Source organism: Stylophora pistillata, chromosome 13 (genome assembly GCF_964205215.1).
Source record: "Stylophora pistillata chromosome 13, jaStyPist1.2, whole genome shotgun sequence".
NCBI classification, from domain to species: Eukaryota; Metazoa; Cnidaria; class Anthozoa; order Scleractinia; family Pocilloporidae; genus Stylophora; species Stylophora pistillata.
In genome coordinates this window covers 11,133,856-11,153,059 of record NC_142531.1, presented here as the reverse complement: position 1 = coordinate 11,153,059, position 19,204 = coordinate 11,133,856, and the positions used below count along the sequence as shown (strand labels likewise).

Here is a 19,204-nt window from a genome sequence, read left to right as displayed (position 1 = left end):
AAAAACCGTCCAGTCTAAACGTTGCATAGCTCGGCCTGGAAAACAACAAACAGCAGAAGACTAATTGATAAGTTTTGGGAAAGTATCGTTCAACTTTATTTATTTTTTCGGAAGCAAACAGTTGAAGAATCCGGCAACAAATACGAGGACGTTTTCATTTTGTTTTTACAATCGGTACAATGTAACGAGCTTGCTTGGTTTCCGTGTCTAAAAAAAATATTTCACCAGACTCAGAGGCTGATAACTAAAGAAATGATATGTTTCTATGTTCTACCCGAAAGAAAAGAAAGTTTAGATAAAGATTAAAGTATAAAAATACTCACGTTTTCCTCACAACCTCAGTCGCATTGTTTTCACGTCGTGAACGTCGAGAGGACGGCAGTCACAAACCGGAAATGTGTCAAACTGCTCACGAATCAGGTTGTCACGCGCGTCACATGATCATCTTTTGCCGTCCTCTCTCTTCTGCCGTCCTGTTGCGTAAGGTCTCTAATAATTATCGAAGGTCACGAATGGGCTCCCATCATCCCCCTTCGTTGCGATTGTTTGACCACTCTTTGACAACAGGGCTGAATAACGTCTGCGCATGTGCCAGATCTCTTGGCTCGCGCTGAAGCCAATGGCCTGGGCACCATAACAAACTTCGAAAAAAATGGCGGCGTTTTTAAAAAGTTTCGTATAGTGCCAGGTTTTTGGTGAAAAGGTAGCGCCAAACTGAAAACGGTAGAAAGAAATCTTTGCGCTACTTCCCTCGTTCATTGACCAGCACATACACTTTTGGTTACGATGAGTATATGAAGTTCATATATTTTTTTTTGAACTGCGGTTATAGATACGTGTAATGCACGATCCTCGTAGTAGAGAGCGCTATTTATGCAATAGCGAAAATCGTACTTTTGTACACTGAGGTTTAAGGGTTGTATACTTTGTGAAAACAGCGCGTTAACACGATCGATTTATCGAAGACTTAGCAGATGATATCTTACGCGGTGTTTTGGATGTTATCGGCGTCCATCCTATTGTTCTTTAGTTCCCATATAAAGCCCAATGAGCGGACTTCCTGGTTTATTAAGAGAACACGATTGAGGCGGTTTGACGAGGCCATTGCTCGGTTTGTGGACGGAAATTTAAATTGCTGGGCTTGCACTCGGCATTGGATTAGAGCAACTCGGGAAGCCAATGAATATTACTAGTGTCCCCTCTTGGAGCACTCCAAAGAGCTGTCCAAGAGAAAAAGTCCCGAGGCGGTTCTACCGGGTTGGAGCTAATGTCCCCACTTACCGGCCTGGAACCCGATGGTGCAACAAGTGTTCTACAATTGCTGATAGTGTTTTCTGCAATGAACCAGATTATGTTCCACCAGTACAAGTAAGTGCAGTGCTTATTTTTGCCTAATGTTGTTTAAGCAACATTGAGATTATAGATATAATTGCAAAAGCACTAAATATTTGGTGCCCCTGAAAATGAAATACCAGTCCCACACACATAAAAAAGGCTGGAGCCATATTTTGTTTGTTTGTTTATTTGCCAATTTGGCCCACCAAAAAACTGCATAATAGCTATTCTGTTATCATAAAAAATCATTCCAGAACTATACCAAAATATTTTATCATGTATCTGCTCCTTACTTTTCAGAGAAACACTAAGGCATCTACATCTTCTCCAACCAGTACTCAATCATTTGATGGCAGACAGGTACATGAACATAAAATAATATTATAAGAATCAATTTCTAATTATAAAAATTGTCATAATAAATGACATGGTGATGTTTTGGTATGAATTTTCTTAGGAGAGTCCTTCACAAAGCATGGCCAGTCAACTTGACAAAACACTGCAAAATAAGGAAATGACATATTTATGTAAACAACTTCCCACAAACTTACTATTTCTGTAGCATAGCATATGTAATGTTTGTGTAATGTATTTACTAATTAAAAGTAAATAACTCTGAGGAGGCACTGCAACAAGAGGACACATGCAGGTATGATAGTCATATAAATCTAAAATAAAATGATTCTCTGATTAAACACTCCCTCCACATCATCCTACACTTCATTAATATTTAAAAAATTGTTATGAATTATTAGAAATGATTCTTACATTCAAATAAGGGTTAAATCACATACAGCAGTGCAAAAGCTTTTAATAAACATTATATTATACATTATATTTTGTAGACCTTACCTTTGACCGGTTGGTCACTCAGTTCCAGACTGCTATGTTCAAATACTATGAAAGCAGACCAGAGGTACAACTCTACGAGCCAGCTGTGATGAGGGACTTTTGTGAGAAGAATGCTCCTAGGCTTTTCGATCTTCTACTGAGGTCAATAACAAGAGATGACAACAGAGTATTGCCTGATAGGGTGTTCCTACAAAGGCAAAGAACAGTTTCACTGTTACACATTCTATCATACTTTAGGTTTGTGGTTTTACTGGGCTCGTTCCCAGACAAGTGCAGAGTTGTTAATAGAATACATTGAGTAAAAGTTTTTAAAGCCACATGATATACCATGTAGAGGTATAAATTATTTATTATAAAAATTACAGGTCAAAGAAGACATGCCAGCTGCAAAAGGACAGTGGTTTGTACACATCGCTTGGTGGATTATCATTACAGGGATCAGGAATTGTCTCCTGGACCAGTGCTAGGCTTCTCAGTTAATCCCAGAACCATCCAGAACATGAAGACAGATATGGCCAAGACCCACAGTGATCATGTTACCAAACAACTACAACAAGTTAATGCTGTATGTAAATACACAAGACACAACATTGATACACACAGTTACACATACTTAGGTTTCAAGAATAAGGACCATGCAACAAAATATAATTAAACACATTTTCATTTTTCAGCTTGACTGCTTCATGATAAACCTTCTGGATGATTATCACAATATCCACAGCAAACATGTTCCAACTGACCTACAAAAAACCAAGATTGCACACATGGCCTCCGCTATGCTAGACATACATCCACACATCCCAGCAGTAAAGAGAACCAATGTCAGCCCACATCAACAAGTCAAAGTAAACATCAGGGGAGAAGACAAGATGTACCTTGGAGGAGCAGACAGTTCTGCTGTATTATTACACATCAACAGAGGTCTCAAAGACATGAAAAATCACTTCATCGATCAACTTCCAGCACAAATGAAAAATCTAAATCCAGGGAATTTCCATAATTTGGTGCAAAATTTTAGGTAATACATTTCTTCATTATTCTAAGCCTGCCATTAAAATAGCATTGACTGGAAAATCTAGAGCACAAAGTATGTAAGGAAGACATGCAAATCTGTGAATTCATACATGCAATATTATTATTTAAATGACTATTTTACATGTTTCCTAGGGCGTACCATCAGCAATGTGATGAAGATATTGAAAGCTTACAATCCTGTCAGCTTTTAGAGGAGTGTGAGCAAGACTTGAAAAGTCTCAAGAATTACAAAGAGTCTATAAGTATCCCGATGTGAACAATTATCTGGAGAGAAATCTTTTTCCCATCCCCACAGACTGGCCTGGTTTATATATTCCTAAAAAACTAATAGCTAACAACTCCACTGGAAAGTACACCTCACTAATACCAGAACAAGGCCAATTCCACGTTGCCTTAAATGCTGTGGAGGATGCTGTAATCATCTTTAAGCATTTCTTTGACAAACTGTTCTCATATTTATTTCGAGGTTTGTTACCCAAAAAGCCACGTCCATACCAATCGTCATTATGTGTTATAGCAGCTTTACTTGGCTGGCTTATGGTATGTGAACAAGTGCTAAAGAAGTTTAATTTATGCAAGAGTCACGAGTTTGTTTCCACTCTTTCCCTACTGGAGGATGTTGTTCCACTGGTTTACTACCAATACCAAATTTTCAGAACAGGAAATTTAGAGCTATATATGTCTGTGATGGCACAGATGGCCATTCTTTTTAACATTTGGTGCAGACAGCATTACGACAAATCAACACTTTCTTTTCTTAGTGACTCTGATTACCAAAAGAACTTTCTTCCTGACTACTGGAAATGCAAACAGCACTGTCTTTACCTATTTGTTGAAAAAAAGATCGAGATATGGCATTCTATGCTACATGCCCACACTCAAAGCCATGACAACTCTTCTAACATTGAGAGGGTAGCAAACACCATAGCATCAACTGGATTTCTGACCACCTTTTGTGGAGCATCTGTGCCAGATTACACGAGAGGAAAATCAAATTTTAACTTCTGGCAGACTGCGGGCAAACCAGCACAATTTAGCCTACAATTGTTTTCAGAAATAGCAAAAAACACCAAGAAAGCCCATGTGTTCAGTATCACTAATTTTAAATGCAAAGGGTCTGCTGGGAATGAAAGATGAAAAAAGTCTCACAAAAATGTGACAAAATGGTAAAAATGCACTTTGTAACTTCATATGAAATTGTTCAAAGCAAGTCTAGAATTTGATAATAAGAGATCCAATAACAAATGAACCCTTGTAATAATCAAAACATGGTTTCACAAATACTGTCCTAAAAGAGGAATTTATTCTTGTGTATTCCAGATTCCAACTGATTGTTAAAGTAACAGTAAAGCTAAAAGTTGGCCAAAGTTCAATTTTCCATCACATGGTATCAAAGCTGAAACCAAGTGTTTTCCGCTGTCTTACAACCTAAGTAAAACCCTGGGAAAAGAGCCAAATCCACAAGTTTGCTGTGACTTACCTGACTGCAACAACAATCATTATGGTGGTAACTTTGTTCGCCTTGCCTGTTACCACACGTTCCATGTGTCCTGTTTATCAAGTCATGGCTGCTGTAGTATATGCAAAGAACCTTTGGAACAATTGATAAAGAAAAAAGTCTCTCAGTTTAATGAAGGACTGTTGAAAAATGGAGGTACAGAATCAGATGGTGAATCAAATGACCCCAAAACTGAAGATGACACAGCAACTGTGGTGAACAGTAAAACAGGAAATGCAACTGCAGAGCAGTACTACACCTCTGGACTCTGGGAACAGAAAGTCAATAGCAGCCTCTCAGCTATTGGAGAGATTGATCAACCACAACACCCTAATGCTCAAGCCTCATATGCACACACCCAATCTCAGTCCTCAGTGGTCCAAACTAGCTCCATTGTCCAGCAACTATCTATAAGTCATACCAAGTCCAACAGAATTACAAGCTGGCATTTCCCACCTGAATATTCACAATCAACTTTAATTGGCCGACAAGACAGTAATGCATGCACATTTATTGCCCTCATATACAGTAAATTATACTTTAGCTCGCCCGAACCTCTGGACAGCAGCAGGCCCCTAAGCAACACCTGGATTTCAAGAGTTCTAGCAGCTAGCATGCTTGGCAACTAATTTTATGACAAGGCTGCAGGAAACTGGTGGGCAGCTGTATGGTGTACAGGAAGCAGCAACTAAAATGGAGCAGACAAAAGCTCTTGAAAGCATTGAAGTCTCTATAGAGTTGCCAGCCAGTATCATCAGAGAGCAGACTCCAGCAGCAAGCCTGTCGTACTACTAAACCAAGCCCAGCTGAACAATTCCAAGACGGCATGTATCTTCATTATCAATGGCAAAACAGTGAAATTCATCCGAACACAGAATGGAATAACAGTGTTTGACAGCAATGGCCCCAAGCGATGCAGCGTTTGAATTGCTTTTATGGTTTAAGACAATTAACAACATACTTCATAATTTAGGGTTATACCGAGTTTCGCCCATAACGAGTTTCGTCCACATCGTTTCGCCCAGAACGAGAATGGTTTCGCCCACAAGTAGAAGTAATTAAATCTAGTCGGGTAATTTTGTTATATAACTAAGTTGAAATTGTAAATTGGCCACCGCAACGCTGGAAACGTTTTTTATTCCCCGATAATCGAGACAAAGTAAGCTTACGAATCTCGACCTCTCTTGTGAGAAATAATTCTAGTCGGATCAGAGATTCTTATTCTATGTAGCCAGTTCTTTACCCAGACCTATACCCATTATAGGTTTGGGCGAAAGGAGGCTAGGTCTGGGCGAAACGCTTTATGGGCGAAACCCGCGGCTTCCATTTAGGGACAGTGACATGTGTCTCATTCAAATAATGGAATTTATCGATCGAGTAAGATAAGCAAACTTAGTAAAAAATAGTACTGTGCAGGGGTATAGGTACACGTAGCCAACAATACGTTCCTTGGGAAAGCATTTTTGTTAGCTTTAAGTTTTGCGAATCAGCTTACGAGTGCATGCAGGTGGTGGCCATTCATGTTTCACGACAACACAGAGCGTTTGTATTCACATAAATATTAACTTACGACTAGCGCAAGAAAGTTGCCGTTTTGATTACAAAACAAACTAAGATCGTGCCTTTAAAAGCACACACAACCCACGATTCCTCTATTCGCTCCGACGGAGGGCTAACGCTCGAAACGTCAGCTTTTGTAATCATTACGGTGGCCAATTTACCATTTCAACTTTGTTGATATATCCAAATTAAGATCGTAATACTCACCTCTGGCGACACTTTTCCAAACTCTCATGTTGCCATCAATGTTTCCCAAACATCATTTCTTTCTCAAACGAAGCAGACGAGTGTAAATCGAAACGAAGAACGCGTCGTGGCGGTTGAATCCAAAGGCGTCTCCAAAGCTCAGAATATTTACCGCGTTAACGACAAGTTTTCTCGTATTTCTCGGCATTTCTTTGGGGAAAAACTTCGGATTGTTCAAATTTTCATTTTCCAAAGCATAAAAAGGAGATATTTGTGTTTAGGTACAAAAATAATGGAAGATTTTCTGTTCCTTTCTTGTCGTTATTTCAACTGAACACGAAAGAACCACGCATCACGTTCGCGCCGAAATTTTGATCTTGTTGAAATGACATCTCGCACATGCGCAGACGTTATTTAGCCCTGGACGCCTTTCGACGGGACCGATACAACCTAGATAAGTAAATTTAAAGACGGAGCACTATATTTCGGCTGGCCAAACCAGCCTTCTTCAGGTGCAGTGGGAATTAACAGAGAATTGGGGTGATGCTTCATAGATAGCTGTATGATGTAACAGCGGAAATATGTAAAACTAATTTGATTGACAATGAGATAACAATAAAAATAGAAATAGTGAGCAAAAAAAGAAATGAAGTAAGGTAAATTGGATAAATAACTAGAAACTAATACATTTCTTCGCGAGCGTTAAGGCCATCTGGATAAATAGTGTTGCCTCTTGAAATTAAAAAAGCTTCCCTGGCCTTGTGTATCGAGTCTCTCTTGGAAAACACTTTTTCGATGGCGATTAGCTCCATGTTGTTAGCAGAGTGGTTAGGAGAGGAAATGAAGTGTTCTGCCGCTGTAGTAGGTTTAGATTTAGAGTTACGTTTATCAATGATACGGCGGTGTTCATTAAAACGGTCTTTTAAACGTCGTCTAGTTTCTCCTCTGTATTGTAAGTTACAGCGGTTACAATGAATTAAGTAGATAAGGTTTTAAGTGTCACAGGTCAAATGAGATTTAATGGGACGTGTTTCGCCGGTAGAAAAAAGTTATAGTTAGTAAGACCGTCAGAGATGTAGGGGCAAGTAGCGCAGTTTCTACCACAACAGAAAGAGCCGGGGGGGAGTTGAGGATGGGAAGTGGTAGAATTAGAGGGGTGTTTGGCTGTTACTAATGTGTCGCGAAGGTTGGGGGATTTCCGTTGTGGTAGAAACTGCGCTACTTGCCCCCACATATCTGACGGTCTTACTAACTATACCTTTTTTCTACCGGCGAAACACGTCCCATTAAATCTCACTTGACCTGTGACACTAAAAACCTTATCTAAATGTATTAGTTTCTAGTTATTTATCCAATTTACCTTACTTCATTTCTATTTTTGCTCACTATTTCTATTTTTATTGTTATCTCATTGTCAATCAAATTAGTTTTACATATTTCCGCTGTTACATCATACAGCTATCTATGAAGCATCACCCCAATTCTCTGTGAATTCCCACTGCACCTGAAGAAGGCTGGTTTGGCCAGCCGAAATATAGTGCTCCTTCTTAAAATTTACTTATCTACGTTGTATCGGTCTTGCCTCTATATTTATATTTCATATTCGTTATTTTGGGCCGATCAGATCATCGCTGATCCAACGTACAAGAGTCAGTATCGTCCACGGTTGCCTGCTGAACATTTCGACGAGAGACTGGGAACTTGTCAAGGATACTGTTAATGATCATGTGTTCCAGAACAACTTCGCCCTAGTCCCAAATAAAGGGAAAGGCCACGGGAACGAGGCTAGTTTCAGAAACCATACATATGATTTTAGGACACTAACCAGGTTGAGATTTCAAACAGAAAGTTGTCCTTTTGCCAAAAATTTTAGATCTAAAAAAAGCCTTTGATACCGTTAACCATTCAATCTTACTAAAAAAACTTGACCATTATTGTATCATGGGCATCATTAATGACTGGTTTTCCTCGTGCCTTCTTGGTCGTACCATAGTTAGTAGAGGGGACTGGCCCCTCTACTAACCATGGTCGTACACAAGTGACTGAATTAGATTCTAATCTATCCAACATTAATAAGACCTCGTGTGGTGTCCCTCAAGGCTCTGTTCTTGGCCCTTTATTATTCTTAATTTATATTAATGATTTTCATCACTCCTCTTCGAAATTTCGTTTTATCTTTATGCAGATGACATAAATTTGTTGTATGCCGATAAAAATCTCAAGACCCTTGAAGCAACGGTCAATAGTGAATTGGTCAAAGTTTCTGAGTGGCTCAATGCAAATAAACTAACTTTAAATGCTAAAAAATCTAACTTTGTCATTTTTCGTCTTTACATTTCAATATTGACTGTAAGGTCCAGTTTACGTTGGCAACGTAAACTGGACCTTACAGTCAATATTGAAATGTTTGATAATAGTAATCATTCTTTTACCTCTCTTGAATGTAAGGTTCATATAAAATATTTAGGTGTCTTATTGGATAGTCATTCGAGTTGGAAATTTCACTCCTCCCCACAAACGTGTGGGGAGGAGCGTTGCGTGACGAGACTAAAAACGGCTGCGAGGGAGACTAACGGGAACGAGGCTGGCTCCAGAAACCATACATATGATTTTAGGACACTAACCAGGTTGAGATTTCAAACAGAAACGGCTGCGAGGGAGACTAACCTTTAACCACTCTATTAACTATTTATCGCTCTTTGATCCTCCCTTACCTATCCTATGGAGTGGCTGTTTTGAGCCAAGCTGCTAAATCCCATTTACATAAAATCCTCGTCCTACAATAACGTGTTCTTCGGCTGATATATTTTTCTGAACCCAGAGCACATGCGGTACCTTTATTTATCTCTTCAAAAATCCTCCCCATAAATATGTTATACGTTGAATCAGTTTCCTCAATTATGTTTGACGTCTCATGTCTAACTGTACCTACTAACATCAGTAATCTTTTCATTAAACCTACTGAAAAGCATAATCACGATACGAGGTTCTCACTCCTTTCGGCAATTTTTATATTAATCCATCGAGACTGAATCAAAGCCAGAGCTCTTTTGCTAGATTCGGAACTAAACTTTGGAACTCCAGTTGCGATGCTCTTCGTCAACTCCCGAAGAGAGCTTTCAAAAACCTCTTCAAGGAAATGTTATTTTCGTTCCTAGAGGCTGAGGATTACTATGTTGAATCGCCCCTTCTATTTCAAAAAATTACTAATTATAAACTGGCTTTATAATTTATATTCTACATTGTAGTGTTACTATTTTCTTATGTTTAATGATGCAGTTGTATATACGAGTTTTAAGTGGCTGTCTTTTTCTGGAAATGTTATTAATTTATGTTTAAGCTTTATTTGTACTCTATCACCACTGCTGTACCTCTAATTCTCGCCCGCCTCGACTAGCTCCTGCTATTTGCGGGCGTGAACGGTCTTCATGAACATGAAAGTGTAAATTAGATCAATAATAATTAGATTAATTAAATTAATTAGATTGATTTGTAATTTCCTATTAAGCTTTCTTCTTATTAAGCTTCAATAAACTCCAAACTTCATTAGCCTTGCTAGTTGCTCTCGTATACACGTATTCTAGCCGATTGTTCCTGTGTCGCAACTAAGTCTCAAATCCGTATTTTTTTTCGTCTCTTTGAGATTTCTTTTAAAAATATTCACGAGCTATCCTAAACTGGACTAGAGATTTTGCCGATATCCATGCCAGGGCAGCAGCCGTTTTGAAACCGCCCCTTGTGGTTTTACACACAATGTTAGGTTACCGAGTTGTTCTGAAAATGGTGTCGTCTATTGTCAGGCAAATTTGAAACTTGGTGAGGTTAATCTTTACAATCCCTAACCGTGTTAAGACATAAACAAATTGTGATAAAAATGGTTGGTCCCTTAAGCACGTTTCTTCACCAACTTCTGCCACCTGTACGCACTGGGAACGCAACGAGTGGATTCTTTTGGCTTACCGATTGGGATCACAGAAGATATTGTCAATCAAACAGTACAGTACATTCAGTACTAAATGTCAACGGCTCCTGGTCCTATTTGGCCAGCCTTTACGCCCTTCCCCCCCCCCCCCCCCCAAGGCGGTCACCCAGCATCATTTTAGAGTAGGAATGACTTACCAGTCAAGGAATAGGACAAATGACGTGAGTTTAACTTTGTTTATTCTCTTTCAGAATGAAACAAACAAAACTGAATTTTTCTTTAAACATACACACTTATCACTCCTTTTAGAGAAAAAAGTTAGCATAGTTTATCCTTTACGGATGAAACGGTCCAAGAAAATTTTCTCTAAACATCAACTACACGAGTTTGCTCAACAACAAAATTAGCTACTTTTGTTTATTCTTTTCCTAATGAAACAAAAAGCTCATTTTTTAAAAAGAGAAGACCAACATCCACTTGTATTGCTGCCATAGAAAAATAAGCTTTGTTTATTCTTTCCCGAATGAAACAATAAACTTAATTTCCCCTCTCCTATACTTATACAATTTATACCTTATTTATTCCTTTTTGGAATGAAACAAGTTAATAAAACCTGCTCTTTTTTCTCCTTATTATTATATACCTTCATTAATTGCTTTGCAATCGGATGACAAGTAGTTTCGTCTATTCTTTTTAAGAATGATGACAGGAAACTACATCCGACGCTCACTTAGCTTTATACTTCTCAAAAAATCCACGAATTTGTTGCCTCCTTCAATTTGCTTACAGCCATTCTCAACTTGTCACGCAATGTCCACGTCTTGCAATGGCTATAACCGGTTTGTAGCGTGACGTTGTATAAAATGCCTGCGCACAAACGAGGCCAACCCGTGTTGAACCTCTGGAAAAATGTTGTTGCTTTTTGGTGTCGGCCTTGCTTATTCTGTTTAGAATGAACCAAGACGACATGAAAACTTAACAAAAAGCTTTCGGTCGTATTCTATTTGGATCAATCGTTTTCGGTTGGTTATGTTAGAAAGGTTTTCCCCTTTTCTACTGGGAGAAAACCGTTTGAAGTGGGGTGATCAACTTTTCCAACCGTAATCAAACCAGTTTGAAACAATGGAAACTCTTGGGTAGCGACCACTATCTTTTTCATGGTAGCATGCGAGTAGCCAGAACTGCGGGACGCGCGTTTCTCCGCTCGCGCGGGAAGACTTGAAACGAGACGGCGTGAGATTTTCGGGGTCTGGCGCTAATACTTAGTGCCAGACCCCTCGCCGACTCGCGTTACCTTGTACTTTCCCGCGGGCGCAGAAACGCTCGCGTTAAAGCGCAAATAATGAGGGCCTGCTTGCAGGGTATATTCGCGGGCTTATTGAGGTCAAGCGCGTGCTTAAGTTCCTAGCTGTGATGCTCGCTGTACATAACTTACTCCTGCTCTTTCGCTAGGCTAGCCACGGAGGTAGAATTAATAATCGTTAAAATGAGCGAAGATCGCGCCACAAAACAGCAATTGTTTCCTTGATCTTGTGAATTCGGAGAAGCATGGCAATGACATTTAAAAAGAGCCACCGCGTTTCAGCCATAAAGGGATTGCAATTGAAACGATTGATCCCAATAGAACACGACCTTCCTGTCACATAACAACGACCGGGAAAGATTCGTTATCTTACTTTCGCAAAGTTCACCTCAAACGTGGGTTAACCAGCATGTCAATTACATTCGAACGAGCAGCATCAGAGCTAGCAGTGAAAATAGGAGAGAGCCAACAAAGAAAGGCCTCTTACTTTCAGCAGCTGAAACACAATCGCTGATCGCTGCGACGTCGCCCATGTACGCATCACCAAGAAACTCCTCATAGGATTTATCAGAGACGTCCACCAGCTTTTCAGTGGAATCTTTGAACAGGAGGTCCTTCTTATTAGCATACCTCGATGAATCGAACATCCTAAACCCATCCCCTGAATCGTTTCCATAGCTCCTTGACGCTTCTAGTAGAATATCGACATACGTCGCTTTGTTGTTGTGTCCCTTTTTGGTCATCACTGCGTGGGAGGGAACTTTAGCAAGATTGCATGACACGTGCTGTCCGATTTCTAAAAGAAAAAAAAAAGAAAAGGCTTCTTTTTTCAGACTTGATGATTCGTGCACCAAAATTTTTCGTTGAATTCAGCAAGATATGAAAAGACAAGAATAAAATCGAGGACCAACTTCAGGATTCAGAATTGTCAGAGAGACTTTTTCGCGATGCTGCTTTTTGGAAGTCTAGTTTAATAAGACTCCAGTTTCATGCATTGGTTTTTTCGAACCTCTTTTGAGAAAAGAAATTTGTTTGATGGCTTGAATTATCGAAACTGAGTTTGAAAAATCAGATAAAATCTTTAAAGTGTTTCACTAGGGAGGGGTAGGCAGGTTAAGTTTAAGAAATCATACACTCGGGAGTACATACCACCATTATTTCCATTGTAACATAGGTACATGTAATCATCTGCTTTTGCGTTTGGTTCGCTGGCTACGGTTGTATGCTTTACAAATGCCACTTCCCCCACATCATTCATCAAGCATTTAAAGGCCCCACTGTAACCAGAATATTCTCCATCTTTATCGCATTCCATCGGGCATAGCTCACACAAGTTTCTGGGATTCTTTCCCGTGGTATCAATTTTGGCTTCCTTCACTCCTGGTGAAACAAAAATGTACAATGAAAATAACAAACTATAAAACATGGTATGAAATCATAATCAGGTCGCAAATATACGACATTAATATGTACCGGCTCTCTCGAGCTCATTATAAGGGCTGCCAGACGTGCATTTCCTCACGGGAGTCTGGCACTAATAATAGAGAGATTAAGCACCGCGTAATTTTTTCCCGCGAACGGCAGAGAGGGTCACGGGACCGGACATTTCCCGCGTTTGCCGTTTACCGGCCGCCGCGCCGTTTCTACTCGAGGAGGGCATTTTTCCCGTTTGTAGGGAACGCGAAAACTTGAGTATTTGCTGCCCATTTTTACCGACTATTTCTACATTTTGATCGCTTGCTTTTATAGCTAAGCTTCGTTTATCACCTTACTTTATGAATGGCGATCGAGAACATTTGTTCTGCCGTGTCGTCGGGAAGCTTAGACAGACAAACATCGCGGGTGGAACGGCAAACGACAACGGCTAACCGGCGTTCAGCGTTCGCCGTTTTCGCGGTGCTTAATCTAACTAATGTCAGTGCCAGACTCCTGACAGGCCTCTTTCCGACTCGGGTCGCTCAAGGTTCCATATTTTCCAGCGGGCGAGAAAACGTCGAAGTGCCACTCGAAGTGCTAACCCTGAGGGCCTGCTCGTAAGCCATCGGCTTTAATTAGAAGGGCTTATTCACTCGTGTGCCTCTGAAGAGTTTCTTGAAATATGAGATTCTTTTGGTCAGTGCCACGGATAAACTGAATTGGCTCGACTTAACACTTTTTGAGTACAAGTGTTCGGGGTGAAGCGCAGAAGATCGCAAGCGAGCAAGCTACGGTGGCTTTTTGTTTCACATTTGACTGGTGGAGTAATTTCCAACACTACTTACTTGGTACACAGCTTTTCGCGAAATAGTTCCCAGCTGATACGTACGGGTTACAGGTAGAGTCTTGTGGCATGTACTTCTTAGACAGTAAAGTACCAATTGGTACAACCCAACCAGCTGTTTTTCCTGCTCCTGTGTGACAGGTTTTCTTCCCTTTTAGATCCTCGATCGATTTGACCGAACCTGACTTTTTAACAACCGCCACAGCATAGTAACTTATACCGACCGGCTCTCCATAAGATTCCGCAACCACAGGAGTCATATCGTAGTTTTTACCTAAAAGAAACAGTTAACCGGAATTATTCAGAACGAAGCTTGACAGCACCGTCAGTAGACGAAAACTGTAGTTATAACTGTAGGCTATAACTTGGCTTTTATGTCTTGCACTTAAAGATTGGAACTAGTAAAATGTTGTAAGGCCTTTTACCAGAACAAGCCCTACATGTTGGCAGTATGGATAGATTTGGTGGTTAGGGGAAGGGGGAGGGGGTGTGGGGTAGAGAAGAGAGTTTGGTGGGCCGTTCAAAGTGCCTAAATTGAATTAGTAAAAAGAACACAATATGAACTCATGATTACAATGATTATATATGTTTTCAGGTGTTAAGTCAAAGGCATAATGTCCAGATTTTCGACCCTTTGCATATAAAGCGAGCTTCAAAGTACGCGAAATGCGTCTCCACCTTAGCTTCACTTCTCGTTCTTACTCACGTTTCAAGTCTAGACTAACAATTGCGTATTTGCATTGCTCTATGGAATCTATCCGCTTTCTTCGATTCTTTTGTTGTGGTAAATTGTGATCTACACAACCAATGAAAGAAGCACACAATCTTGACAGTTTCCTGCGTGCAAAGGAATACTAGCCTGGAACTCATTGTTTGAGAATACATTTTGATAGTTTTCTACAAAGTACACCAACGTTGCTACACCTGCCACATATATTTCTCCTCCATCCAGTGTAATAAGATCAGCTTCTCCGTTTTTGATCTTTTCCATGCAATCAATGGCATTACTTCCTTGAACGCATTTAGGTTCCAAGGTCATGTTGCGTTCGCTCGATATATTCATCAACACCTTTTCAAAATCTTGGCATTTTTTTTGTTCTTGGTCTTTGATTGTGCACCATCGCATATGGGTAGCATCGCCATGACCTAATAAAAAAACAAAACAAAATAAAACAAATAAATGAAACAACGATTCATGACGATGAGAGAAGGAGGGATTGTTATAATGACTGCGGAGACTTTGAGGGGGGAGGGGGTAGGGAGAAGTGGTGAGAACCTCTCGCTTCCATACCCCACCCTCCTGCTTCTCACAACTTAGACTGTTGTCTTCCGCCCTTCTCTGAAAAAGACTGCGAATCGAGGATCAACGAATGTCCACATTTTTGCATTTCTTCACCGCTTCCATGCAGCTAAATAAGGTTTCTTCTACCCGACCTTTACCCTTCAATGCACACATCTAGATTTTGACTTAATGACGCCACAACGCACGTAAAGAGGTAATTTACGTAAATGTAGACGCTAAAATACGCAGTTAGATAAATAGATAAGTAGGTAAATAAATGCATAAATTACGATATGATAAAGCAAGATATGCCAACTTTAAAAATTTATAACAGGTTAGTAGAATGGGAAGAAAATGCTTCAGTAAACTTGTTTGAAGTTAGAGTCTTCATTCTTTCAAAAGTTTCTCAGGAAACTATTCATCTTAGTAGTCACCGGACGAAATTTGTTCGCTGAAAATAGGTATACATGTTTTATGTTCCCATCTAGGTGCAGTCTTCATACGATTTCGCATCATTTTCAAGTGGAAAATTTTTACGCATGTAAAATTTGTCGATTGTAAAGGCAAGTATAAAGTATTTTAATAGTATGTATAAAATTTCATCCCTTTAAATTATTTACGACCAGTTGTTGATGTCAAAACGTGAAAAACGTAAATTCACGCCTAAGACTGAATCTAACAACTAATTTCGAAAAATCTCGGCCCAAGCTCTTGTGAAATTGCGCAAATTACTCTTAAAAAGCATCTTCTCAAAAACCTCTCAATGAACAGCTACAAGTTCTTAGTTTGGCGAGCATATTTGCATAAAGTGGTGTATGACCCATCAGCGAAATTATCTTCTTAAATCAGTTAAATAGACGATGTGTTGGACCGCTAGGGAAATTTAAAGAATCATGACATAGATTTTTGGGCAGCAAAACGAAGAAGATGATAAGCAGAACACAAAAAACTCTTTCGAATTTATTATGTATTTTTACTTGTGCGCTAGGCTCGATCATAGTTAAAGGCTGATAGTTTCGAAAGAAACTGTTTGGGGCTGCGTCGGTGGGAGTAACGAAATAATTTGGATATATCAACAAAGTTGAAATGGTAAATTAGCCACCGTAATGATTATAAAAGCTGACGTTTCGAGCGTTAGCCCTTTCTTCATTCGCTCCGACGAAGGGCTGACGCTCGAAACGTCAGCTTTTATAATCATTACGGTGGCTAATTTACCATTTCAACTTTGTTGATATATCCAAATTATTTCGATGATAGTTAATAGAGGGGACTCTATTAACTATGGCTCGATTAAACAAGAAACCGCCTCTCCGAAAAATACAACAAAGCTGTGGTTTGGGGTCTGTGCCAAATTTAGCCAGGAGTTACCAGACTGTTCTGTTGTTTTTGTTTGTTAGCATTGTTAACAGCACAAACTGTAAGTGGTGGTACTCTCTAACTTCCTGACAATCTGCATACTGTGTTATTTTTTAAACATCCCTCAGTGCCACATTCATGCATTCCCACACGTATTCTAAAACAATTTGAGGCCGGGGGCCATTACCTAGTGAGGGGCCTGCCTCGCTTCGCTTGCTCACTTGTATTATTCAAAGAGTTGCTTATTGTTTACTTCGACATATTTTGCGGCGGTATTGTTTTAGTCACGAACCAGACGGTTGTATTGAGCCTGGGTAAAAATGATTTTTTTTAAAACTCCATCCATTCGGAAGTCGCTGAAACACAATATCTTACATCTAACTTTGAACGGCGAACAGCAAGAGATTTGTGTCATTTGATCACATGCTTGTGCAAAATGGGTGTATTTTATGGGTGTGTTATGCTGTACATTACTTAAACACGACGATTCTCCTTCGCATCATGGCTTTCGACCAATTTGAGTCAAACATTTATGGCTGCATTTTATAAGCGAATAAGGCGAGGAAATTTGTTGCCGATTCTTTGTGTGCATAGCTGTTGATCCTGTGGCGTGTCTAAGAAATCTTTTCAAACGTTTGATCTAGTTCAAGATTTACTAATGATAGACACAGAAATCTGAATTAGCGCGCTACAGTTATTACAAAACGAACTCAGTCGGTTGATCAACCTCTTCATCGTGCTATCAGTATTGCTGTATCGTTTAAATCACCACAGATGCATTCGTAATTTATACAAACAAATTGCGCGTTTTTACACTTATACCCACGAGAAAACCACATCTAATAAGATGTAAAGTAAAAAATCGCTTGTGGGTTTCTCAAACAGCAACTTACCAAGCACAAAAACAAGAGCACTGAGGAAGGTGAGTGGTCCCAACATGTTGAAAACGCAGTGCAGGAAGGTATACTTCTGTGTCAGGGGAAGCAAAGCAAATTGATATTAGCTCCTTGTGATTGACATATCATGCCACTAGTTAACAAAAGGAGTATCCTTGGAGACATCACAGGGGGAGGTTTAATTTCCACCTGACAGCCAATTGCGCAAGAACAATAAATTACGATTGGTCGAGCACTCAACTGAAGATCCTCTGAGACACGAAAGAAATTATCTTTATTGTGAATTGTAAACAAGAAATTTCTCTCAATCTTTGGTTTTCAGCACATACTGGGTAACTGGATTAGGGGTTAGGGTTAGGGTTTCAGTCCTCATGTTTATCTCTGCAGGTGGCTCCTGATTTATACCAGTTTCTGGGCCCTTGACTCACGAAGATTTGTCCAAGGATGGGGGAGGGGTGTGGGGGTGACCTCGGGGGAATTTGACATTTTGACGGTTTCCCAAAACCAATTTTCTCCTATTGTTGGGAATCCATTGTCGGTCAAAATTCCACCCTTGGGAACCGAAGAGGTTGCAAACTAATTTCAGCAAACTCAGGCACAAAAAGTACTTCATCGCAGTCAGTGACTCAGCAAGTATCCTGATGGACCCTGATGCTACCACCAACATTTCTGAATTTCTACCTGGAGAGGGCATATTTCTACACCGTCATCAAAATTTTGTGTAGTGTTTATTTTCAAATAATTCTTTTTCTCATAGATGACCTGTAAGATGTGCAGTCAATGACGTAAACTTTTGTACGCTAACCACACTGAACGAGCGGTGAGAGAAAAAGGCAGAAAGGCTTGCGGATTGGCATAAACCACTTTCATAAATGGCTGCCTGATTAATACTCTTTTGTTTACATTCAAATTAGCCCTACTGGCCTCGTTCTCCAGTACAAAATTCAAAAGAAACATTATCTCAACCGAGGCCAGAAGGGCTAATTTAAATTTAAAAAAAGAATATTTATACGGTAACCATTTATGAATGTGGTCTATGATTTGACAGGACACAAATCAACTGAGAACCCTGTCGCACCGGCATACCTATACAGAAATATTAAGTAAACCGCCCAAATATGTTCCGGAAATTGTCGATTTTTTTCTAGATATCCAACTAAATTTTCTCCGCAGTTCATACATATGTTTCATATGTTTGTTGTTGTTAAATTTTCTAAATATCTAAAAAAAAATAAACATTTCCTGAAAATTACTCAATTTAGCAAAATGTTCTTTGTTGGCGAATCAAACGTTGTTTTCCCGGTCGTTTCGTACCCAAATGCATTCGATTCGTATCCAAGTTTGAGTAGCTTCGTACGCCGTATTATTCATGAAGGAAACCGCTCAACTTGATAATTGACCCAAAAGAAGGATTGTCGCTCTTTCAGGTCTACTGGATCATAAAGTTTAAGAAAAAAACCTTAAATGTTTTCATATATTATCAAGTCAAACTATCCCAAAACACTCTAAATATCAAAACAAAAATTTCGGATATATGTGACCTACCTACTGGCCAGAAGGACAACTCCGGAGGAGTTCCAGAAACGAGTTTGGGAGGCGTTGTAGCTAAACGTACACGTGATGCAACACCACTGTATTCCTATTTTTTGAACAGATAACCTCCCAGGTAGTAAGTGGGCAATTTTCTTAAGAAACTGTGGTATGAGAAACTCTTTG

The 19,204-nt window shown here is 39.6% G+C and overlaps 2 protein-coding genes, 1 long non-coding RNA gene and 2 pseudogenes across 9 annotated transcripts in view; 2 read left to right on the top strand and 3 right to left on the bottom strand.

Moving 5' to 3' along the window:
- LOC148717635 (uncharacterized) overlaps positions 1–466 on the bottom strand; it is a 2,172-nt gene extending 1,706 nt beyond the window's left edge. The window contains exons 1-2 of one of the 2 annotated variants that reach the window (XM_088742484.1): positions 324–396; positions 1–35 (exon numbers count right to left, since the gene is read on the bottom strand). The exon at positions 1–35 is cut by the window's left edge and continues 72 nt beyond it. The gene's annotated coding sequence lies outside the window, so the exon portion shown is untranslated. Of the gene's footprint in view, positions 36–323 lie in introns of both variants that reach the window. The other variant, XM_088742483.1, reaches the window with a different exon arrangement.
- An 89-nt stretch (positions 467–555) lies between these two features.
- LOC148717634 (uncharacterized) lies at positions 556–1,792 on the top strand (annotated as a pseudogene).
- On the bottom strand, positions 1,507–6,628 carry LOC111322164 (uncharacterized). Of its 4 annotated transcripts, XR_015994454.1 has the most exons (6): positions 6,491–6,628; positions 4,706–4,816; positions 4,051–4,189; positions 2,931–3,065; positions 2,188–2,374; positions 1,507–1,834 (listed from the first exon to the last, which is right to left on the bottom strand). It is a non-coding gene; the product is annotated as an uncharacterized LOC111322164 (long non-coding RNA). The 4 variants fall into 4 exon arrangements; XR_015994452.1 differs by having other exon boundaries at positions 2,188–3,065; XR_015994455.1 differs by lacking the exon at positions 2,931–3,065.
- On the top strand, positions 2,222–7,116 carry LOC111322160 (uncharacterized; annotated as a pseudogene). Its single transcript, XR_015994451.1, has 5 exons — positions 2,222–2,424; positions 2,553–2,752; positions 2,862–3,208; positions 3,358–4,308; positions 4,546–7,116. The product of XR_015994451.1 is annotated as an uncharacterized LOC111322160 (transcript).
- Positions 7,117–10,613: 3,497 nt separating this feature from the next.
- On the bottom strand, positions 10,614–19,150 carry LOC111322163 (otolith matrix protein 1-like). Of its 2 annotated transcripts, XM_088742863.1 has the most exons (6): positions 19,034–19,150; positions 17,486–17,561; positions 14,879–15,100; positions 13,956–14,228; positions 12,844–13,074; positions 10,614–12,490 (listed from the first exon to the last, which is right to left on the bottom strand). In XM_088742863.1, exons 2-6 carry the CDS (start codon positions 17,529–17,531, stop codon positions 12,111–12,113), a joined length of 1,152 nt encoding a protein of 383 aa, XP_088598989.1. In that variant the 5' UTR covers positions 17,532–17,561; positions 19,034–19,150; the 3' UTR covers positions 10,614–12,110. The 2 variants fall into 2 exon arrangements, with proteins under 2 accessions (XP_088598989.1, XP_022780954.2); XM_022925219.2 differs by lacking the exon at positions 19,034–19,150 and having other exon boundaries at positions 17,486–17,635.
- Between the last annotated feature and the right edge of the window lie 54 nt (positions 19,151–19,204).

Coding starts and splice junctions, on each gene's coding strand:
- LOC111322163 (XM_088742863.1), bottom strand. CDS start 17,531: ATGTTGGGACCACTCACCTTCCTCAGTGCTCTTGTTTTTGTGCTTG. Junction 13,075..13,955: donor CGCGAAAAGCTGTGTACCAA/GTAAGTAGTGTT, acceptor TTGTTTCACCAG/GAGTGAAGGAAGCCAAAATT. Junction 12,491..12,843: donor TTACAATGGAAATAATGGTG/GTATGTACTCCC, acceptor TTTTTCTTTTAG/AAATCGGACAGCACGTGTCA.